Genomic DNA, 25,893 nt, shown 5'->3' on the forward strand with positions numbered 1-25,893 from the left:
AAAAGAAAACCAATAAAACGCTATAGTCAGCCTTTTAGCCACCTTACCAGGTATCTCCTGTTAACCTGTCTCATACTGATTTCAGCTAGTATGACAAAACTTTAAAGAAATGTTCTTTAAAAGGACAAACTATCCATAGCAGCTGTTCCTTTCTCTCAGTTTGAAGAAGTTGAATTACACCTGGTTATCGTAGGTCCAGTCTTCAAAAGTGAGAAGTGGCACTTTTCTTCAATGGAAATGGTTTAAAGACAAAAGGAAGGGAAAAAAAAAAAGGTAACACTTCAGCCTTTTCATAGGTAACCACTTTTCCCTTTTCCTAAGAAGCAATCTGTGATTTAGGTCTCGCATTTCTACCATCTAATGCACATTTTAAAGGCAATGTTGGGCTAACTTATTTTGAGAAGGATTCCTTTTATTCCTTCAGACAGAGGAGACAAACATGGTAACATCTGTACACAACGCATCTTTAAGATTGTTAATGCCATGTCTATTACTTAAAAACATGTACAAAAATATGTTGACTCAACTCCCAAATTGAAGGGTGAGAGGCAGCTAACACTCTCAGCACCTGTGAATGCAGTTAATTTCAGGCAGTCCGAATGGATGTGTACCAGTCAAGTTCTTTCAGGTATCTTCCAACATATCCACTCTCAGTACTTCACACTGAAGTCTGTCTCTAGGCACAAACTTTTGGGGACACCTTGGAGAAGACTGAGGCAAAGACAATATTAAGTACCTCTGCTGAATCTATTAACTTTTGTAATTAATTCATCATTCCATTTCAGCAGCAGGTCCCCATTTTCCTTGGTCAGTTTTTCACCAATAAAGCAGTTCCAAGAAATTCTGATTGCATCAGTCATTACTTGCAACTTTCAATTGCACTTAGGTTACCAGCACCCTTCAGTGTCCAGACAATGTTTCTGAACTCTCCCTCTTCAGCTTTCACTGTTTCCACTTCCTGAATACTCTTTTCCATCTGCAGCCTACACCAGAATCTAGTGGTGAGATCTGTTTAGCCAAGTTGATCTCCTGAGACATCCATTGTTTTTCCAAAGTGGACCATACTTGGGTTTGTAGAAAGCTGTCTTTAAAGACATCGTAGCTTTTCCTGAGCTCTTTACCCTTCAAAACTGCTTCTCACAGGATTCCAACTACAAGTTCCCTAAACATCTGAAGACTCTGCTTCTAAACTCCAGAGCTGTACAGCGCTTCTTTCCTTCCATCACTGTCTCAAGGTGTTGGCCTTGGCAACTTCATGGTCATTACAGCCAAGACTGCAATTTATTATTATCTCAACAAGTTCTTCCTAGTTTGCTAACAGCAAATCCAACTCTGTGACATCTCTTGCTGTCTCAGGCAACACCCATCCCCAGAAGTACTCTCTTTCACACTCTAGACACCAACTTAACTGGCTTGTAACACCCCTTTGAAATACCAACACTACTAATTCCCATCCCTACAATTGCCCAGCTCTTTCATTCATCAGCATGCCTCATCAGCCAGGAAGACAAAGACAGAGAAGATATTCTGACTGTGTTCATTGAAGGGACAGGTAACAGATTTTCAACAACTTGTCCAATATTACAAGCACTACATTTGGCAACTTAAAAATTATTTTATCAGCTTGGCACTCACTAGATTTTTCTACAAATTTCTACACATGATTTTTCAACAAATCATTTCTTGTCCTAGGAACTCTATAATCCTTTCATCATAACCAGTCTGAAGAAGTCAATTTGCAAGATCTTTACTTCCCACGTTAAGAGATCTGAATTAGGCTCTTTCAAAAGAGTTTCCATCACCACAACAATCCAAAAATTGCTAGTGCGGGGAAAAAAGGGCATTTCTGGGTGAGGTGTTAATTAGATAGTTATTGAATGATAGCAATGAATGTACTTCAATAATGCAAAAGAACACATCATTCTAAGAGTACATTTATCATGCAAACAAAAAGAATCCACTACCTAGATATGTATATAAGCAGCTGTTGAATTAGGATTTGCCATGTTTATGGCTCATTTCTTGGAGAAATTTAAAAAACACAAGCCAATTTCCACCAGGAAACAAGAAAAAGTATGATTTAAATAAAAAAGATCTGCACTATGTATTCAGTTATTTTCTTTTCTGCTTTATCATAAACTATGAAAATAACTTTTTAATATAGTAGAAGCAATAATAATACCCCTCATAGAATAGAGACCTTTGGAGGCTAGGGCACAATTTATTTGGAACTACATGTTCTTTCATACCAACAAAGATTAAGTCTACTGCAACAAGATTATATGTAAGTAAATTAAAAATCAAGCAAAAAATTGTGGTAATATTTTTAAGCTTTTATTTTTTCACACACACACACACACATATATATATATACATATATATATATATATATATATATATATATAAATAATCTCAAAGTACAGCATCCTTTATTTTTTAATGATTACATTTTAAGATGACTATTTGAAGTCAGATTCCTGCTTTGCAGCATCAATTTTTAAAAAGCTGTGGGTCTTAAGTGATAGAATGTAAATGAATGCAAGTCCCCACTGGTAGATTTGAATATATAACTTGCTATTTAAAGGAAATAACTTGCAGTGAAATGTCTGGAGAAGTTAATTCTCAAATAACATCCAGGAGTCCGTTCCACTTTGTACCTTTATTCTGGTATCATTGCCAGATTTTTCTTTTTTCCATTGTGCTTCCTGCTTCCTCAGTTTCTCCAGGTCACTTAGCAGGTCGGCACAGCGTATATTTAATCCCTTGTTTTCCTCCTCCAGGTTTTTTATAACCAGTCTGTTTTGCTCTTTCTTCTTCTGTGCACACTCCTCAGTGTCCTGTAGAACAGTACCACAAGGGCCGATAAACAAAAAAGTGAGAACTAATCAGCAAATATAAACTGTGCAGTTTTACCCTCACAGCAGCTTCTATATTTGATGGCCAAGGTCACCTGTGCACTTTTATTGGCCTCTTTCATGCAGGTGGAAGGGTCATATTTTTTAGCTAGATGACAGCTTTGATGAGTACACATTTGCAAAGAGCCCATTAATTGATCAAGCTGCCTTTGATGCTGTCCCCAGCTATTTTTGAGACCCACACAGACATATCCTCCCAGACCTCAGCTTTATCAATTAATAATGCCAGTCCCATCAGAATCTAATTACAAGAAGCCACATCTTCACACTTCTACTTTCTTTGCTCCATTTCCATCATTAACTATTTATCTGAAAGTTATAAAGCTTGGATTCTTGGCTTTAAAGCATCTTTCTCAGTTAGTATGTGAGAAAACAGTAAGGTATAGCAAGGCCTAAGGCAATTTTTTCTCCAAGCTTGTCACTTTCTGTGCCACAAAGGCTGACACTGCTTAAAGAACTACTTCAAAGCTACAGTCTTATAAAACTATGTACAAGTCAATATACCTTAAGTTCTTGGCTTTTATCTTTAAATTTCCGGTTCAAGTTACCAAATTCATTCTTCAAACGGGCATTTTCCTCATCCACAGCACTTTTTCTCTGCATTAAGCTGTTTATCTCCTGCTGCTGTCCTGTGAGCCTCTATTAAAAAAAAAAACCAAAACCTGTTCATAGACAAAAAGCAAGTGCAAAAGAGCATGCATGCTCTGTGTTTTAGGCCTACGAAATGTAACTAACTATCTGACATAAGCAGTTTTTACAGCATTATTTTAATTCCATTAGCACTTTAATCAGACTCAAGGCTGAATGACCATAAGACACAGTAATGCAAATGACGAACCAAATACCCTGCTGCTATTGAAGAAGCCTATAAATGCAGAACTGAACAGAAATTACTCAGAGAAGCTTATTCAAAAACAGTCATTTACAGAAGTTGTACCTGCGTTAATGGATTAAGAATGGATTAGAATACTCTTTAACTTGCACTCATAGCACACCAAAAAACAAGCCAGAGCTGAATTCAAAATTCTGCAGAATTTCCAGAATTTGTCATAGTAAACAGAAATTACTGTTGAGTGAGGCTACCAAAATGATTACGCTACAAAATACTTTAAAAGATAATTAAGTCTGGCTGAATTTGCAGCTCAAGGAAAATAACACAACATTACTCACCACATACTATGGGTTAGTTCACTCGTATATAGAAAAATCTCACTGCCATAAAACAAGAACTTCAAGTTTCTGCAATAATTTCATTTGATTCTCATGACACTTGCATTAAACACCCTCATTCTTCAATGCCTATTAGAACTCTGTGTTTTTCTCCACATTCTCTGCTTTAATTCCACATTCTGTTTTGTCCCATCTCTTTCTAAATCAAAAGGGCTTTAATCTATAATATTTTCCTAGCAGTGACACCATAACTGTGGTACGAAACTGATAAAACTTTCATGTCGGAGCTGAAGTTTAACTGCTTTGCTTTTAATTCATTAGCTAAAATGAAGTGTGTACAGAAACATAAAAAATCATCAACAAGACAAAAATCCTCTAGATTATTCTTCAATACATCTGATGATATATGTGAGTTTTCAGTGTCTAAAGCTTACATCTGGTTCATAAGGACGTCAGACATAAAAAAAGAATGAAAATATGCTGAGCAAAAACATGCAAAACAGTACATTTGAAGTTGCATTTTACTATTCAAAAGACAAAACATTTGCTCTTTGGATATATTATTACACTTACAGTAATAAACTGGTGCTGGCAGAAATGATTTAGCTGAATCTTTAAAAAGGTATGTATCCACATTACTAAGGAAAGCATCAGTCATTTTGTTTGTTACTCTCCCACTCCCCAGGTCCTCATGGAATTGGAGGAAGCAGCTCCTTTGAGTCTTCCTTCTAGCTCATTACTATTTACTTAACATTTATCAAAACAAAAGTCTGTACTTGGAGACACCCTTAAAACATCATTAAAAATCTCACCTATCTGAAAGACACTCTTGGCTCTGAGCTAAAAATTCACACGCACACATTTTTTATAAAAGCTCCAGCTCTTTAATACATCTAATTTCTGAGTACACAGGTACATCACACTAATACTTAGTTTCATTATGCACTGAGCAGAAACTGGTAAGCATATGTGTATTTGTGAAGTGAAATCAGAGATATTTTGGGTTCTGTCTTAAATGGGATGTTTTCCAGCAATTTGGAGAATGAATGGAGAAAGGATGGTACAAAAGTGCAACTAGCTATTTCAAATGTTTGTTCTGTACTGCTCAAATTAAGTTTCGAACTGAAATAAACTACTTACTGTGAATATTCAGAATAGTCAGACAGATTATCCTGAATCAGACTTGCACACTAATTACTTATCTCCACAACTGAACAGTAATTTAACACTTGAAACCCACCAAAAAGCAAATATACCACAGGAATCATTAAGCAAACTCACCTGAGTAGTCTACAAAGTCATCTACTGCAGCACTAGTGAAACACTGTCTAGGTGAGTTACACTTGCATGGAAAAAAAAATCCTGTTATGTGTCAAAGCATTTTTCTGGGTTACCACTTTGCGTGCTTTTATCTTTTCCTCTAAATGAATTGAACTTTTACTCTCCTATCTGCTTATTTCACAGGCTTATAAAGAAGGGGGAAAAAAACAAGTATCACTCAGGAGCCATTACTGGGTAGAAATAAGGATTACATAAAGGAATTTCTGAGATATAGACAATTAAGTAAATTATCATCTGCCCTTTCCTATGCAGCTCTTTTCCTACATTGCTTCCCCAACCTGTTCTCATCTAACAGGAGAGTAAAGATTGATTTCTTAGTGCAGAGAACACAGTGTTCCTAAAAGATTACCCTATTCTAGTAGGCAAGTAAAACAGCAGAGGAAAAAAACACACCTGATCAACACACACGACAACCTCCTACTTGAGGTTATTTTGACAGATTTCACTAGGTAAAAAACCCATCAGGAATTACTCTATTCCCATAGTTTCTACTGATTTTTGGCTAGATACTATAAAGACAGTCTGACACTACACAAGAACAATCTCAACTTACACTTTGAGTTGACTCAGTCATACTTGTTTGAATACAACAGGGCAAAAGCAATGTTTGACAGCTTGGTGGTCAAGAACCATAAAAAACATCATGTAACTAAGGCATCTAAAGCACACTTCAACAAACTTTCAAGAAAGAAAACTATTCTACAGTGAATTTGCTACAATAAAAACCAAAAGGAACTGCTTTTACCCTTCTTTGATTCTGGGAAGAACCAAAGAGTATCCCCTGTATACTGCTGGATCCCAGAGTGCTCCAGGCAACAGTACATAGAAAGAAACGCTGTGACCTGGTGAAGCAGACATTTTGATGTCTCAGAGGACTGTCATTCCCGAATTAATTTTCATCCTTTCCCATGGCATCTCTTTACCTACAGCACAATAAAAATTTTTTTGTTCCATAATACGTTGTTTACTGTCAAATACTATTTCTTTTTTAAATATCTTCATAGCAATCTGAAGAGAAAGCAAAATCACATACCAAGTCAAACTGAAAAAATCTGCTATGAAGACAACAGATCAAAACCAAAAGATGACAATAGCTCTTTCTTGTCTTAGCGCTGAACACTTCAATTTTTTCATGGCAGTAGGATGTTAAAATTATCTGTCCATACTTCGTTTAATTTAAAATAATTTTTACCCATTGTGAGTTTAGACAATACAGTATTGTATGGAGACAGTGAAAGTGGTAACAAAAGCAACTCCTCAATGTCTGATTCCCAAAAAAAAAAGTGAGTTAGGATACAACTACCAGAACTTACATACTGTTTGATATTACAGATATCATCACTGAAATTCCAGTCTTTAGTGACATATTTTTTAGTCTGCTAAATAAAAAGCAAGTAAAGAGAACTATGTAACAAAAGCTGCACATATTATTATTGCCTTAAGGGCTTTCCAAATTTTCATATTTTGGGAGCCAAGGTAAAAAAAAAGGTGGAAAAACCAACCCCTAATTCTGCATTTTAAAATCAATCTAAATCAGTATTGCATAGCTGCCTCTATACAGGCTTGTGAAATGTAAGTAAGAGTGGGTTTTATTTCACGTGAAGAAGTTAACTCAAACTGTAGTAAAAACAATCCAGGAAAAACACAAAAATGACATATCCTTCAATGTTGCTGCTAATACAGGAATGCAACAACACACTGGGTGCTGAAGCACTTCACGGGAAAATTCAAATCTATGCACGACAATATTAGAGGAGTCCATCTAGGAATGCAACAAAGGGGCATTTGATTTCTACTATCAAAAAGGATCATGGTAACAAATAAATACTAAATTCTGTGCTTTCTTCATTGCACTCTTTATCAGAAGCTTTCACTGCACAGTAGTCCACTTCCAATACAACACAAGGAGAAAAAAGTTAAAATTAATATAAATGGATGAAAAATTGAAGTACTGAAAGTACTGACATTATTTGAAGAAATCCTGACATCTTCTGCAGAAACTAAATTAATTTAGTAATTAAATTATTTTATTAAAAATTAAATGCGGAAATATCATTTCTTTAAAGTTCTTCACAGAATTGCTACTTCAACATTTTGCGACATATCTTCTCCCTTTCATAATTCCCTTTCCCTCACCAGATAGTTGAGGTTGACTTACCACACTTTCAACTTCTCCTCTCTTTCCAACTCCTATTTTCATTTCTAGCAGGAATTTAATGATAAATTTTCACCACTAAAAATGCTCCAGTAACATTTTATACCTTCTCTTAATTAAGCTTTCTTAAATTTTTCTCTATATTTTTTCAGCTTTATTAATCCTCATGGCTCTTGAACATCTATATGCATGTTTAACAAAAAGCATTGCTAGTCATATTCTCATACAGTCCCCCAAAATAAAGGGAAAAAAAAGGAAAAAACAAAACTAACAAAATAAATTCACTTTCTTTCATCTCGTGACTTCTAGATTATACATATCTAGAGCTAATCTAGATTAGATTCTTATATTATTTTCAGACATAGGACAAACAGAAGTTTAAGGCAAATAGTTCACAAAAAGGCAACCATATGCCATGAGGGTCACCAGCTACATTCTGCAGTCTGCACAATGTCCTTTTGGAGTCTGAATGACAACAGCTAGTTATGATATAAAATATGAGTTATTTTTAAATCCATACCTCTCTAAAAGTAAAACACCAACAGTGCTACCTGATTCGACTGTAGATAGACGCTAGAGCATACCTGTATTCACAGCTAAATATTCAACTTAGAACTTGACTCTTAACAAGGATGAAAAAAAAACAAAGAAAAATAGCAACTGACATATAATGCATTTAAATGTAACACATGTATTTTGAGTGCATATTCCAATTTTAATTCTTATTACTTTTCATTCCTAACCTTCTGCCAGAACAATCTTCAACTAAAAAAGCAACCACAAACAGAGTTATTGAAGTGGGGGAGCTCAGTTGATTTTCATACCACCAAAGACTGTTTTCCCTTGTCCAATCCCATGCTATCCAGGATTCCCTGAGATAAACCAATTAAAAAAATGGTTTCTGAGAAAAAGAAGTATTTACCTGCAAGCAGGTATCTAGAAATCCATTCCCAAAATGAATGACAAATTCTGAACGTCAATTTCTATCAATATTAGACATGAAATACATGATAAAACATGATAACTTAGAGATGAATAGAAGGAAAAACATTCTTATAAGCTGTCTATTAAAATGTGCTTTCATTCCATATATTTGCCGTTGGAAAAGGACAGGTCTGCTTTGCAGACAGTAGAAAAGAAAACCAAGATTCTTTAAAGCATTTATAAGAGGATCAAATAAAATGGTTCTACAGAGAAGCAAACCAGAAATATGAGCAGGTGACTTCATCCTTCAGGTGGTGAATATGTACTTACTTCTCTACTATTAGTCAGCATTGCACCTGAATTCTCACCTGACCCATAGATTAAGGAAGGGTAAAACAGCATAATCTATTATAAACACCATGTTCCCTATTGCCCTCTTCGGACTTCTCTAGTATGATTAATTTGGTATCTTCAACAAAGTTTGCTATCCTAATCGAAACACCTGATAGGATTTTTCAATACCTGAACACGTGGTGGAAACAAACTGTGGCTGTATGCAACTCTAGCACCACACTTTCACTAGCAGCAATGGAACCATCTCTTACCAGCAACCTATTGAGTAGGTCACAGCATGGAGAAAACTATTTTTCTGATGTGCACCACCTCCTTTCCACTCATGCTGGTCCTTACAACTCTGCTGCAGCATGCTCCTTCTCTCATTCACTAAAACAAAACTTTACTAGTATTTTCCTCAATATCTTACGATCCTTTGTATCCCTTTTGCTCAGTTCCTTCTGTTGTACAGGTAGAGAGCAAGCAAGCGCTGACAGCAGCTGCATTTTTGCACCAACAGGGGAGCCAAACACTGTTTCCGGCACATGTAGTTTTCTACAATAGGTTTTCTATCTCTGAAACAAGGAATACAGAAGCTCCTTGCTCAGAGAAAGAGAAATATTTAGAGGCAGTTTTTTGCAAAAACACACCTCTAATTTGTAAATGAGACAGCATTTGGTCAAAATGGAAAATCTGCAGCTCCATAATAAATTCAGTATCAGTACCAAGCAGTATAGCATATATTGCAGTAATGTGTCTGCTGCACTTAGAAATTGACTGTCAATTTTACTCTACTGAGCTCTCAGGAAAACTGTAGTAAATACTGACAATATAATTTAACAGTCTTGCCACAGCTAGTGAGGAGAGATCAGATTTTCTATACAACCCATAATACGGTGCTGTATAGCAACACCACCTAAGAAATGTAGTCTCTGCTCTTTCTTCTTAGCAGCTCTACTTTGAAACAGCAGCAGCACAGCCTTCTAGGTCAGAAAACAGAAAATCCAAATTATCTTTCTATCCTCTATTCTCTCTACTAATTTCAAATCAAAACCAATATCTTGCTAAGTGAGCTTTTCTCTTATCTTCATTGAAGAGCACAGTCTTGACAGAACCAGGCTTAGACTTTTTTTTCTCTGCTTTCCTCTCCAGCAAGACATATACAAGGTCCTCAAAGTGAGTTAGCTCTCTAGAAGAGTGCATGACGATCTGAGATCTGCAGGAATCAATACCTACCAGCATCCTTGCCTGACACAGCAGTACTTCATTACACTCCTATACATCAATGCTGCCAGATCAGGTGTAGTAAATAAAGAACAGCTGTTGCTGTGATCACCTGTTCTGACAAGCTCCTTCCAAAGTGTTGTCAGCAGATTCATAAGGCCAGAACCTAGTCCCACAGGGCACTGCCTGCTTCTTTCTGCTACTTGATCTTTGAAGTATAACCATTTTCTTGACTTTCAGGAAATCTGCCTGTATTCAGTAAGAAGCCACAATATATGGGAACTTCCTCACCAAATGTCCTTAATCAGGGAACAAAATCCAACCATCTTAAAACCATACTGACTTTAGAAGAAAAAAAAAAGTGTCACTACAATGACCAACTAATTTACTAAAAACAGTAAAGAAGTTAATATCTTACACAGTAAAAGCAGATTCCATTGGCTATAGAAACCATTTTTAGCTCAGACAAAAGGCTACTCTGCTTTGATGATAACTATTCTGGGCTGAGAAAGAAAACTCCCAGCTAGACACTAGCTGACAAGAGGATGAATGAGAATGAACATAAACTCCCTCTTCTTTCCAGGTTTGACTACTGAGCTCTGCTCAATATTCAAGAAATCAAATGTTTCAAACTAGTGTACTGGGCAGAGGACAAGAGACATCACATTTCTTTAGTTATTTTTCATTTTTCTGTCTAATCCAAGTGCAGGTACCATCTCTGTAGAAACACCACTAAAAATATGAAGGCTGAGTAATAAAGACCCAGAAGCTTTACCCAACTTCAGGAATGGGTATGTAAGGCATAGATTTACAACACGCCTATACAGACATCCAATATAGCTTCTTTTCTGCAGAATTAAGTAAGAAAAAGTTAAGTTTAAAAACTATTTCCTCAAAATGGAGCAAGCTACCTCACAGAAGCACTTTTTCAAGTGGTAGAAAAAGCCTTCCTACTGGGAATTCATACAAAAATACTAATGAGCTATAAAGGTACACTGTAATTTAGAGCTTATTAATTTCTTCAGTCAAAAAAGCCCACAGGTATCAGCCATAGTCATCATACTACCCATCTCAGGCAGCATTCTATCAATAAACCAAAATCAGCAATTTTCAACTGTCTGTATATTTTTCTTCCCATGTTTCTCACAGATATCAGCTCCTGAAAAAGGGTTCCTTCCCTTAATTTTATGAGAAAACTAACAAGAAGACGTCAAACAGAAAGGCAAAAAGACATATGATAATTCACTGAGGCAGTTCAAAGGTGCTACATAAAACACAGGTTTCACCACTGAAGGCTGATCCCTTTTCCAATGCACAACCTCAGTCGCTTTTTTTTTTAAAGAAAAAAAAAATGTTAGCATCTCCTTCAACATGCTTTGTCTGCATTATATATAAATCTTATTCACTGGACCAACTTTTTGTGCAAAGAGTTTATAAAATTCATATAATCTCAACACTGCTGACTTTCATCGGAACTCCTTATTACCAAAATTATCCTCATGTCCCTCATTACCCAAGAATAATCAAGCTTACATGCTACTGAAAATAAAGTATTTAGATGGTAATAATGTCTCTATACATTTGTTCTAATTTAATAAAAGTATTTTTATTACAAAGAAAAATATAACCAGGCAAATGTACAAAAGTTAAGAAAAAATTATCAGTATTAATTAATGCTTGAAGGTAGAATTATGCTTCTTTCAATTGGACCCATTAAAAAGGCTTTAATATAGATTTGCACAGCAAGCTGAAGATTTTCAAGAGCAGATAATGAGGCAAGCTAGTACTATTTTAACCCCTCTAGAGTATAATCAGTTGATAAGGTTTTGAAACATTACAAGGTCTAGGACAAAAAGATTAGCTTTAGTTCCTCCAGATCAAAATTGAAAGCTAATTAATTAACAATGTTATAAGAAAAGGTTTACGGTTATTTTTACCTGTCTTTAATGTCATCTTCTAAAGAAAACAGGTTAAGATATTTTAATTTATCTATTGTGTGAATGGCAGAAGACTTTCCCTGCTCCAGCATTATCTGCTAAACTAATTGCTTGAATTTAAAAAATTCACACATTCCCCCAAAAACCTCACCTTACATTTAAGGGTGCAAATAGCATTGGTGATCTATTTAAGATACACACAATTATTATAAATTAAATGCAACATGTTAAAAATGTTTCCAAATAAAAAAGACAATGAAAAAATTTTTTGCAGCAAAGTATCTATCAGTCTTCAGAAGAAGTAAAATCCTAAGAGAGCGTCCTAGCCACTTTTAAACATAGCAGTTAGAAATTCTTTTCACTGAAACAGAGAAGTAATGCATATATGTCAGGCATATATAACTGCTAAGAATAGAGTTTTGAGACGCTGCATAAAACAAAAATAACAGCAAAAAATCAGAATAGTATTCAAGACAATAATTGCAAAGGAATAAGATTTTTACCACACAGCATTTACAATAAATATATCTGTATGCCAGATGAGGCCAAGTTGTGACTATCAGGACCAAAAGTTACCACTACACTAATTAAATAAAAAAGCAAGAAGGGAAAAGTACAATGGAAAACTCAAATACAACACATTCTGTGCTGAATTTATGTGCAATAATAGACAAGAATAATCTTAAGTGCTTTAACAAATTTATTTGTATGTTTGAATGGTACATCTTGAAATCTTCCACGCTAATTCATATTTTAAATGTTTAACACAATATGAAGTTATGGAATAAACTCATGAAAAGAAAAAGGTCTTATTCATGTATACAAAACTGAAGATTACAACACCATAATTTAGGAGCAGTGAAAACCTGAGGTTGTACTAAGTAAACAGAAGTTCAATGCATATACTGTACTGTCCAAAGATATTGGACAGAAGACTTGAAAAATTATGATTTAGACTTTTATCTGTAAAGCCACAAGTCCCATTTTCATAAGTATCTGAACACTTTTCTTCAGTGTTAGGTTATACAAATGTTATTAAAGACCATATTACTTCTGAATCATAGTTTCCAAATTTACTATTTTACTTGATTTTCAGTAATATCCATTAAAATAGAAACTTCTCTAATACTTGAAATATCTCTTTATGAATTAAGCTTATTTAGCTTTCAGTATGAGCTAACTACATGGATGTATCTCATCTAGGCTGTGGAGAATATGCTCTCATATTTACAGAAATTTATAAAGTCCTTTTAGGCATGTCATTCTAAGCAAGACTAATACAAGACAAGAAATACAATCTCATGTTCTTATACAGTTCTGTTGTTATTTCTAGAAGCAATAGAAGCTAACATATATGTAAAATGATGAGACAGTCCATTGATTTTTCTTTTTTCCCTTACTCAGCATTGATTTATACAATCAGCTTTTTGGTGGCCACTCAGAAATTCCTAGACAACAAACCCTACAACAAATTATCTTGTTGCAACTGGCATCTCTGTGCGATGCATGAAGGCAAAGAGAAAAACAGCAGAAGAAATGACTGGCTAATCTCAACTTCCTAGATGTAAAAAATTAGTCGGCTAAACAGCCTTCAAGTCTTCCTGTCTGTACTTTACATATTACAGTTCATTACCATGACTGTCAAAATGCACATTTTCACACACAACCTATTTGCATGTTAATTACCTAAATAGTATTGTTTCTTCCTTAGATGAACAAAGAAGGAGCACATTCAGTAATACAAAATAAATAAGAACACTACATTGTTTTTTAAGCCACCTCCATTCTTTGATACCAAATCACTAAAACTTCGCATTCAGGAAGCAATCCCTCTCTTGATTCAGTCCTACAGCATCCCAGCCAATGGATGAGGCAAGAAGGTCAGCATGACATCACCTCTGTACACTGCTTTCATACACAACACTGGCACCATCTGGTGTCCTTCACAACCTGCCCCCCCCCAAGTCAATGATACTCTAAGGGAAGCTAATTGTAAGGGCTGCATTAGAGTTGTGATGATCATCAAAACAACTTCTGTTCTCCTCATCTGTTAGAATCACTGAGTCACAGAATATCCTGATTTGGAACCAACCCACAAGGACCATGAAGTCCTACTCCTGGCCTTGTACAGGACAACCTCCAGAATCATGCCATGTGCCTGAGAGCATTATCCAAATGCTCGTTGAACTCTGGCAAGCTTAGTGCAATGGTCATTTCCAAGCGGAGCCTTTTCCAGTGCCCAATCACCCTCAGGGTGAAGAAACCTTTCCTAATATCCAACTCAAACCTACCCTGACATCTCCAAGCCAACCCCTCAGGACCTGTCATTGGTGACCAGAGGGAAGAGAGCAGTGGTGCCTCACCTCTTCCCCTTATAAGGAAGTCTTAAATCCCAATGAGATCTCCCGTCAGTCTCCTCCTCCTATCAGGCTGAACCGAGTAACCTCAGTCACTCCTGTCTTCCCCTCAAGGCCCTTCACAACCGTCATTACTGTAGTACCCAAAAACTGCCCCCAGCACTGGAGGTGAGGCTGCCCCAGCTCAGAGCAGAGCAGGACAATCCCCTCCCTTGCCCAGCTGGCCATGCTGTGCCTGATGCACCCCAGGGCAGGGTTGGCCCTCCTGGCTGCCAGGGCACTGCTGACCCATGTTCAACTTTCTGTGAACAAGGATGCCTGTACTTTCTGTGGGGCTACTCTCCAGCCTCTCATTCCCAAGTTTTTAGGGATATCCAGTTTTACCATCCTGTTGACAAACTCTTCTTTCCTGGCTGCCAGATTTCCATGGTTTTAATTACATTTACCGGCCTCTCTCCATTTCCACATGGATGATGTAAATTTATTACACCATAAATTTCAGATTTCTGATCAATTAGAGTTTCAGCTCCTGAAACTGATCTGAAACCACGGAGAGCAACCTCATGGAGAATGCACATCACAGGTTCAGACACTGCCATAGTAGGGACCCTTCTTAAAAGCACAGCAGTGCATACATATTCCTATAAAGGTCTTCACAGGTATTTTGCCTTTCAGGTAAGGATAGGGCAGAAATCATACACTGCTGGCTTCTAAGCATGCTGTGTGTGTATGCACCAGATTACACATCACACCTACGGCCAGAGACACCACACTGAAACTTCCGCCATTGCTGTAATACAAATTAAAGTTTATTCAATAATAAACAGTATTTTCATTTTATTTACTGTATTATTTTACAGATATTTACATCTTTCATAGATCTACATATTATATGCAATGTAATACATTATATTACATCTAATGTATTAAATATTGGATATAATTCTATAGTATATAAAGTATATGATATAGATTATATATGTGATACAGATAATCTACTATATATGCATTATATAGTCTCTATAATAAACAATTATATAATAAAGTATGACATACCTTTTGTACTTCATATCATATATAACGTAGGTTTTCTATATATCTGTTTAAATTTGAATTGATTCAAAAATCAATAAAAGGAGACACTACCAGTTCAGTGGTGTTTCTTGTCAGGCAGAAGGTGCATCAGGTTTATTATTTTGTACTTGTCAGGATGGCAAATCTTACCACGATGTGCATGGGCATATTACAAACCAGAACACTCTTCTAGACTTAGATCCAAGTTTAGGTTAGACTATAGGGTAAGATGAGGCAATGAACTGACAAAATTCTTCAGAAAAAGTTTAATCTAAAATGTTATGAACTTTTCAGGTAACAGATCAACTGTTTGAACAACGCAGAAGAGTTTAAATAATACTTCTTCAGAAATTTGTAATCTCTGAATCACAACTTTTTTCTTAAGAGACAATAGCAAACTATTTTCTCATTTTGACAAACATAAATGTGTTGTCAATGACAAGTTTTCTTAACTGCTCTATTTAAACATAATACAAACCTGTTCTAAAGATTCTATTTTGCTGTCTTTGGCTTGCAAAACCTCTAAAATGCTTCTGTCCTTGACTTCAGCTTTCTGTTTTTCTCTGGAAACAAACAAAAAAATAGACACTTTATTAGTCATAATTTGCAGTTAATCATTTGAATTTTTCATGTCCTGATAATGAATGTCATTTTAAAGCACAGAAAATTAAATTATCTGAAGCTGACAGGCCCTGCAGAATTAATCAGGGAGCATATGGCAAGTGACAGCAAATTACATCTGTAAACATCTAACACAGCTTTGTTCAAAAAGAAACAGAAATAAGAGGTCTTAATATTTTTAAAGCAGCTGAAATATTATCTGTCTTTCACTCTTTCCCAAATGTAGAAAAGTGTATTTGAACATAGAGTGAGCAAAATGCTTTTGCCCCTTCTTTGCAATGTAGAATCACCAACCTACTTCAGTTTGTGAAGTCCTTATCTCAGTTACATGACATTTTTATGTCTGAAACAACAGTTCTGAACATCATGGATAATTATTTTTCTATATTCCACAGGGACAGAATGTGTAACTTATACCAGCAAAAGAAAAAAAGACTCAGAAGCTTGAGTAAGGGGGATGAGCAGAGCCACAATAAATGCACATTTATTATCACCTCTGCAACACTTTGGTTTAACAAAGTACCTCATTTCATTGCTTTCTTATTTCTTAACTGAGTTCGAACACTGATGCCCTTACTGGCCTCCATTTTAGGCAGAAAGAAAACAAATGTCACAACAGTAAGGATATTCATATTCCTTAGCACAAAAGTTCTTATCACATGTATGACTAAAGGGCTGAGAAATACAAATAAAATGTCCGAACATTTCAGGCAATTGCAGCACCACAGCTGACAGAAGCAGAAACTCATTTAGATTATCTCTGTTCTCACAATAGAGTTAAAACTTTCATCAGGGCTGGTATCAGCCACCTATGGAAGCTAGAGAATCCCACTTGAGCAACTCTTCCTCTACCAAATAAGGAATATTTCAGAGCTGGAAGGGAATCAAACACTAGTACACATGAGTCTGTAAATCTGTCTAAAGTGGATGAAAATATCCAGCTGTACAAAAGGCTTAATCTGCCAAAGCATTCTGTAACAGTGGCCAATAAGGATAGTACATACACGAAGGATTATTTTTCTCAACTATTAAGTATTACTGTGTAGTCTAATGCTATGAGAGATTTTAAAAACTAAACTACGCTGACATTAATAGACCATCCAATAACATGGTGGTTTTTAATAAAGTTCTATGACTGCTAAAATATCTAATCCAATCTTGAGTAAACAAAGAACTAAAGAAAAATGGCATGGAATTTGAAGTGAGGGTTTTGGAAATTCATGTCTCAAGGCATTGTAACTCTAAATAGCTCTCTCCTATTTCAAAAATACAGCAAGGATATGCTGTAGGACTTGAAGAAAACTAAGAAAAAGCTATCTGAAAAGGTATGCATTTAAGCTACATTTAGCTTAAGAAAAATAAAAATATATGGGAAGCAGTCTTAATTGTATTGTATTTTAAAAAAAATCTTCTTCATAAAGAAAATAACTCAGTGCTGTGAAATCAGATGATGAATATTCAACAAGTATTCCAAAAAACATTTCATATCTGAAATGTATTTAACATTTTAACTAAGAGGTAGAAACTTAACAAAAAAAATGAGTATCAGATACTGACCTTAAAGCATCTGATCACCTCCAATCAGAACAAGCCATTGCATGATAGGTTGCTAGAAAGTCATAAGCAGTAAAATAAATAGTACGGACAGTTTTTCATAGTTTATTGTTGCAGTTTCAGAGACAGACAAGTGACATGAAACTCCATGTCCATGCAGCAACAGCCAGCATTTATTGAAGGGCAGACCCTTTTATACCGGCTTCAAATTTCTGGCTCACAGAGAGTTGACCGGACAAAAGTTTCAACTCTGCCCAGCTCACTGGCCAATGATGTGGGTGCATCCTTGGGTCAAAGGAACTGGCTGGAGTCCCCCCGTTTGAGCCTGAATTCAGCCAATCACTTTCATACTTGGGGACTTGTTTACTTCAGCAAGCTAACAAGCCAGCTGGTCGAATAAGTATCTGTCAAGGCCAAATTGTGCAGCTACAGACCACCTATAGCTGTCACAGTTTAAATCTGAAAACTTACAGGAATGTAACTCAGTAGACTGTGATTACAGAAATTCATGCAAATATGAAATTATTTAATGCATTCCAAAATTTGTGCTGTGATGTCTTTTCAAAACCAATAAACAGGTTTCAAAGCATGACAGGTTATGAGGCTATGAAACTGATTTACCCTGCTTGTAACACATATCTAGCTAACGGAAGTCACACAGTCACACTCTCAGTCATGTTTTAAAACATGGTAAAGGACTTTCTGGTAAGTATCTAAAACTTGGTACTAGAAGATAGTAGAAACCTTAAAGAACAGGAGTTAGTAAGCAAAAATGAAAAAATGGCTGAATAGCTTATCGGTATAATACTTAACCCAAAAGTCTGTGAATGTTCCTGAAGGAGACATACTGTTCATGATAGGTACAATGTAAATGAAACAAAAACTGTTCCAATTTAGAAATATTAATTCTTCTTCATATTAAATTACTTTGCAGTGGGATCTTATATGGCTATCAACAATTATCCTTTCTGAAAAAAAACCAGTTGCAGTAATCAAACCCCAAATATTTGGGGAGGAAGGTTACCACTCTTCCATAAGCATGCTACACTACACTACAATCTACCTGAGGAAGTGACAGACCTATATTAATCTGAACTGTAAGAAATGTAACATTCAAAGTTTCCTCACATCTTAATTACAGCTAGACACCTTAAGATTAGATACACACTAGCTGATTCAAAATCCTAAGAGCTTTAGAAGACAAAAAGGAAAGTGTCTGCACCTGACTATTCCAAGTACTTTGTAGTAAAGTACTTGGAAGAGTCAGGTGCAGACACAGAACAAATCATACCATTAGCCACACACAAGCCCCATGAAGTACTGAATAGCATTGTCTCCAGCTCTCAGAAGTATCCTGACCTTAAGTCTACCACTCATGATATGCCATCATCGTCCCATCTCCTCTCTCAAAGTCAGACTTTGAAAAAGTGAGACTCAATCAAGACACAAAAACCATATAATCAGCTAGCCTCCTAACTGAACTATGCAATCATCACTTGAAAATTATTACTAAACTTGTTTTCTAATGCATTAAATGATCTGAAAATCTGGAAAGTTAGATACCTATCCTCCCTAAGGAACTTCAGAGTTGTGAGTGGTTAATTTTTTAAAATTTATTTTAGGGAGAAAACAGAGGAAGCAAATAAGGGAACTAAGAGCCACATAAAAGAACAAACAGCTGTGAAAAACAGTATGCACAGCTAATTCTGATTTATTATTGGTAGTTAAGAATCTATTGAGCCCTCTGACTTTAGGATGTGGTTTCAAAACACGGGTTCACAGAATAAAGTCTGGGACTGGAGAGGAAAGAAAAAGAAATAGATCACTGTTAAAGCAAAAAATACACCTGTAACAGAGCTACACACTAGACAACAGTTCACAGCACATTTCTAGTTAAATGCAGCATTTTCCACCTATTTTCCTTCCTATTTTCCTTCCACTGCTTGGTAAAGTACTCCTTTAAACAAAGATGTCAAAGAACATAGTTTATAAACACAGATCTATCATCACAATCATGAGTAGGAAAAGTTTAAATAAATTAAATGTATTTTGCCCTTACAATGTTTTCTTTCAAGCTTTCTAGATACCACATGCTTGCTAATGCCCCCAAAAATAGATTAACATGTAACTGCCCACAGATAAAGAAAAATGCTTTAATTATTAGAAGTTAAGTACAAAATGGAAGTTTTCAGAAGCCTAAAGTATAAGCTGAAACCTCAAATGCAACTTTATTAGCAGTTTCTCCTGATCGCATAGGACATTTTCCCATGCTTCTTACAGGATAGCTCCCCACAGACTATCAAGGTAGTATTTCAGACTGGAACTTATACATCATATTTGGATCTGCTGTCACACTGTAAAATGGGACTTTATAGGAATTGCAGTCACCATCTCTTCTTTTCTAAAAGGGTAACAAATATTCAGAAAAAAAAACTCTTTGAACAACTTCATTCCTTGAGCTATTTTGTATTTAAAATGTATTTTTAAAAGTCCATTGGAATATGGGGGGAGAAAATTCAGGCACTGTCAAGAAGCTGATGATGATCAATGACTGAGACAAACTCCTGTTTAGCTAATTAGAATCACTGATGAGCAATAATGATGTGAGCTAAGAATATTTGCAGACTTCTTTAGGATGAAAAATGGAGTGAAGAGAGGCTGTCAATTTGTACAAGTTCTAAGCTCCAATCAGTTTTCCCATGAGTACTACCTATTTTAAATGTTTAACGCAGATGCATTTAGCTACAAAGATTATCAAGATTCAGCTTCCCACAAAAATGAAGAAACTGATAAAATATTCTTAAGCTTGGCACATTTCTCTATTACAATTTTCTTCCTGTATTATGCTCTACTCAATTATACAACAAGACAATGTTCTTGATGTTTGGCACCATTTTAATGGCTTGCCAGCAATGAAACATTAGACTTTGAGGAAACAGTTATCCATGAATGAGATATGAAAATGGCAAAAGCCTTAATATTTAAAAAACCAAAAGTCTGTTCAAGTTTCTAAACAACATCCTTCCTGAAATCTTCAGCAAAAGCAGTACGAGAAAAGAGGTATCCTGTACTGTACCACAAGTCTTAATGAAACAAGCACTTAACCATTTGTCAAGAAAAAGTAAATTGGAGTCGTATACAATTATGTCACATTTACATCAATTAAATGAAAATAAATTTAATTAATAAACTGAATTCACTGTTTACATGTTTCATGGAATGCATCCTATCAGTTTTACAAATCGCTGAATTTAAAAAAACCCAACAAAACAAATTAAGAAAACCAACCAAAAAACCCCACAAACAATAAATCCAACAACAACAACAAAAACCACAAAACCACACAAACACCAAAACTAAACAAACAAACCCCAAACATCACAAAACCAAAATCATATCTACAAATTTGGTCTTTTAACAGAAAGTTAAGGTTACACTGCAAACTTTGGGCAGTGTGGTAAACAGTAAAGGCTGCATTTTAACAGTGTATCTCTAACTATAATAAACTGCTTCCAGAAACAATGTGACTTTAGAAAGACATTTCATTGATTCTTAAAGGCTGCAGAACGACAAAGGCTATAAAATATCAGTTGGTGTGATGCAGCTTTAATTTGATTACCATCTCCCTGTCCTCCAACTCCCAAGTATTTTAGAGACTTCCATAATTCACACATTCTCTTTTTGTATTAAATAGATAATTAATCACCCATGTGTAAAGTGAAGTTGTAGAGTACAGACTGTCAATGTTATGGTAAATATGGTACCAATATTGTAATTACTGTGTACAGTCACATCCCTGTGATTGTATAGTCATTGGTTAGTAGAAACAGAGCCTATGCCTTAATCTTCCAAGTAGAAACCTCACTGTATTTCCATGTACTAAGAATTGATTTAAAAAAAAAGCTAAATCATTTTCACTTAATCATGAGTTAAATTTCATCTAAGAGTCTAGAAAATCCATATACTTCATGAACCGCAATTGATAGACATAATTACTTTTTTCTTTTAATACTTATAGTTAGTACTTCTAAAAGATTCAGACAGCATGGAGCAATGAAGAATTTAAATTAATACCACATTTTTCACTTTTCTAAGTGCTTTTCTAACAGTAGTTACTTTCTATAAAAAATTATATATACCTATTTTTGTTTCCTTACAAAAATAATTTAAGATCTAATTACAAATGTTAAATGAAATTGTTTCCTTAGTAAATTATCTATAGAGCCAGTTCTATATTACATGATATGTATCAAAATGAAAAGGCATCATTACAGAAACACAAATATTCTTGCATCTCTAACTTGATTGATTTAATTTATTAGATGATATATTAAGGAATGAGACTCTTATTTTAAGAATATGATGATGTCTTATTTTAAGCAAGATACATAAGATACTAAGTGTATTTTACACTAAAATAGTACAAAAAAAGGTGACATTTTTGCCCAATAATTTTGCAAACATTTTTCATCTAAAATACACAAGTCTTTTACAGTGTTCAAAATATCAGCACTTCAGAACAGACTGCTTTAACATCTGCACATCACCAGGGTTTCCCCCAAGGATTTTTAAATGATGCCTGCCTGTGCTGAATAAAGTGCTAACTTGCACCTTGCATTTCAAACTGTGTCCTGAGCAGCCATCCAGTTGGTACAACACCAGCTGAATTCCCAGAGGCCACTGTTCAATCAGGCTTGACTGCAATTATCATGTCAATATTTTGTGCTCCGATATGCAGATATGCACACATGCAAACTGCATAATACCTTCTTCTCCATGGAATGTTGACTTATGTTCAACGTTCTGAGAATTTTTAATGAAACAGGATATTAAACTTTCATTAACTGTAGAAAATCACAATTATTTGACCTTAGCCAGAAAGGTTGTACTCTTTATGCTCTATTATTCTGTCCACTATATTGTGTGATAGTAACTGGACAGTCCATTGTATTTTAAAATCAGAGTGACAAAATGGTAATGGCTTACATCTTGTTTACATCATTGTCCTCCTGCCATTGTGTTTCCTGTTAATTTGTAAAAGGGTGCTTTAAGAAAGCTTCTACACAATGCTTATCGTCCCTTCAAAAAGGTGTGAGGTACACATTTTTAATTTTTTCAATTAAGTTAGGCATCTAAAGTGTTCATTCATACAGCACATTCACTTATTCTTTTTACATAAAAAGTACTTGCCATTTTCAGTAAATCTGCATATCAGCAGTCAGTGAAGAATCTACGTCAACCTGTTTATGTTTTTCCACAATTTGCTATTCACAGAATGCTGCAAACCACAGCAGCATCCTGTGCATAGCAAAGCTCCTGCAATTACCTTTCCAAAAATTCTTTAGTTATTTTTGATCTCTTGCTTTTCCGCCATATTTTTGTCCATCTCTTCACCTTTATACAAATGTAACTCCTCAGGAAGAACAACAACAAAACTCTCAATCACTGGCACTAACATTCAGGTCGCCATGTTTTTAAGAGGGGGCTGAAATGATAAATCCGTTCTTTGCCTTTGTTAAGACCTGCAATATACAACACTTGAAATCTCGATATGGAAAAACATCTGCATAAGGCAGGCTTGCCAAAGGTAAGTATACCACCTCACATAACACAATCCCCATGTACATCTACCACGTCTTCTATCATTGCCACAGTTTGATTGTTAATGGATCCTTCTATATCCCCCTTCCAGAAAAAAGGAAAAGAGTCAGCTAGAAGCCCTAGAGGAAAATTAGTCTGTTGACTTGTCATGCTTGCATATACTACAGAAGGAAAAGTCTTAAAGCAGAGTTCTGAAGTTTGCAAAAATATTTGAAAACCTTTCACACTCTCATCTGAACCCAGCTCCATTTCAGTTTACACATACATTTACTTAACAAGAGCTATTTTCTAGCAACTTTTTTTTAAATCATAAAAAAATCTTTCAAAAGGCAGCAAACTAGAAATAGCATACTCTTTACACAATACTGAGATCAATAGTATTTAAAGTAGCTGGAAAGTATACTAACATGAGTAGTAGTTTTACAATGGCTTGTTTAAAATACCTGGAGGCTTTTACATATCCCAAAGGCATTTCTCATTTGCACAGTAAAGATAATTTTTTGTTTATATCTGAATATTAAATTGGGAATATAGTTACAGTTATCCAGCAAGAATTGCAAAGACTGCTGAAAAGTATAATATCATTGGTGTATTACAGGAATCAGCAGCATAGCCATAAAAAAGTACAAGCTATACTTTTACAATTTTAGGGCAGGAGAACTTCTATTTTGGGGCCATGAAAGCATTTGAAAATAACAGACAAATAACAGCAAGGTACTAGTAATTTCTCCCTATGCCCCCCAAATTAAATCTTTTATATTTTCCTGGTTTGTTTGGAAAAAGATATTATAAGGAATTTTCTAATGCTATAAATACAAATTACTCTACTGTAAAGCTACTATTGCCCACTTAATTCCTCCTAATATTTATCTTCTTTTCTTTATCACACACCTGTGGAGTAAGTTGTAAGGTTCTAAGTGAACATTTTGTCCTGCATCTTTTTATCCTCACAACTGTAATCTTGTGAAAAAAAGCCTAGCTGTCTCTTTCATCAATTTAATGACTGAAATATAATAGACAATATTGTTTGATTCTTTATATAAATATATATGATCTAGGAGGGTACACATGCCTGTGTTTTCTTAGGTTCTGTCTGCTTCTGTTACTTATCTGGCTTATATGACCTCAGGCAGTCTCAAAGATTTGGTGGGGAATGGAAGTTTCTTGGTCATGGAATTTTTGGTGGAAAGAGCACACTGAAAAATGAAGCTATGCAAACACTAGTGGTATCCATGTCACAAGAAGAAATAAAAAAAGGTTTAAATCCATCCCATTCTTTTGTTTCTATCTCAGAATCTCATAATAAGCCTGAGTAAGACAGAAAAAGTTCTGAACTTGAATATGACTGGGTCTCTGTTGTTCCTAATACAGATGAGACAGAAAAAAAATCTGTAAGATTTATATCCTTTTTATCAGATTTTAGTGTAAATTTTCAATTTCCAACTCATCTGAAACTCTGTATAATATAGAAAAATGGGTTGCAAGTAGCACAGATCCTCCCAAGTGGCACGCTTCACAAACCATCTTGCTTATAACAGTTATATGATCATCCCATCTTTTAAACTCTTTAAACCCATGTATTTTTCCCAGATTAACAAAGCCAGAAAATCTACTGTCCTGTAATTTTCTGGACAGCAGTAGTGGTAGATAGCAGATTCCCTTTAAAAGCAATCAATGTACTGGAACTAAGATAAACTGATATAAGCATAAAAAAACATATTATTTACTCCTAAGGTAGGGAATAAGACAAAAACTTTTCTGAAAGGATGAGTGTGTGAAGAAGCGCAGTCATGAAACTGAAGCTACTAAGGAAATCATTATGGAGAGTAATAACTGGAAAAGTTAGGATAGAATTTACAGGGCTGAATAATTTGGTTGTTTCACAGGTAAAGCTGGGCTAGAAACTATTTCCAAAGAGGCAATTAGACCATTCTCAGGCAAAAGAGATGAAGCTACATCAATTAAAGAGAAAAATACACACTATTGCTCCATCTGTCAAATCAAAGCAACCCAAAAGTTCAAAGTTGTGATTAATAAAACTCCTATATACTGAATGGGTTTCATCCACACCTATTCCAGGGTTCTCAGGAGTAATGTTAACACCTAAAAAGATGCTGTGGAAGCAATTTTCTTCTTTTTTAATTCCATAATTCAGAGAGGCATGGAGAAGCTGTGATATACGTGTATAGCGTTGAGTTCAAAAAGGTTCTAAAGCATTAGTGTAATTCTACAGAGTAGAGGACAAAAAAACTAGACAAGCACATTACCAAAAGTATGTTGGCAGGGTTTCACATGGCAATCACTAGCCTCCAAACAGTGCAAAACACATACAAAAAATTTGAGCTTATTATCCTGCTTTTGTCCATCAAGGTAGTATATAAGAGCACCATATTCATTGTAACAATAAGGATAATACACAAAATTACCAAATTCTGTTCTAAATAAAGCATAAAATAATTTAAAGCAAGGGACATCTATCAAGCATAAAAATATTCCTAGACATGAAAAATAATAAACAAAGAAGAGAGACTTGTATAGGCAATTCAAGTTCACAATTCAAGAACTCCAAATAATTCATTTGTTGACCATTATTTAAATGTACGCTTTCTAACATCTCTATGCTTCAATTCATCCTAACATCCTAATTATTTTTATATACAACACAAATAAAGAATGTTAATAAGCCT

General features: G+C 35.1%; 1 protein-coding gene across 1 annotated transcript in view; it reads right to left on the reverse strand.

The window, feature by feature from the left end:
• The window catches only part of CNTLN (centlein), a 169,661-nt gene that overhangs the window by 132,162 nt on the left and 11,606 nt on the right, over window positions 1-25,893 (reverse strand). The window contains 3 exon segments of the mRNA XM_071425911.1: window positions 2,658-2,837; window positions 3,420-3,554; window positions 15,909-15,993. Of these exon segments, the coding sequence (XP_071282012.1) occupies window positions 2,658-2,837; window positions 3,420-3,554; window positions 15,909-15,993 (400 nt within the window).

Source organism: Agelaius tricolor, unplaced genomic scaffold, assembly GCF_023055355.1.
Source record: "Agelaius tricolor isolate 1412-34295 unplaced genomic scaffold, bAgeTri1.0.p SCAF_4, whole genome shotgun sequence".
Lineage (NCBI taxonomy): Eukaryota > Metazoa > Chordata > Aves > Passeriformes > Icteridae > Agelaius > Agelaius tricolor.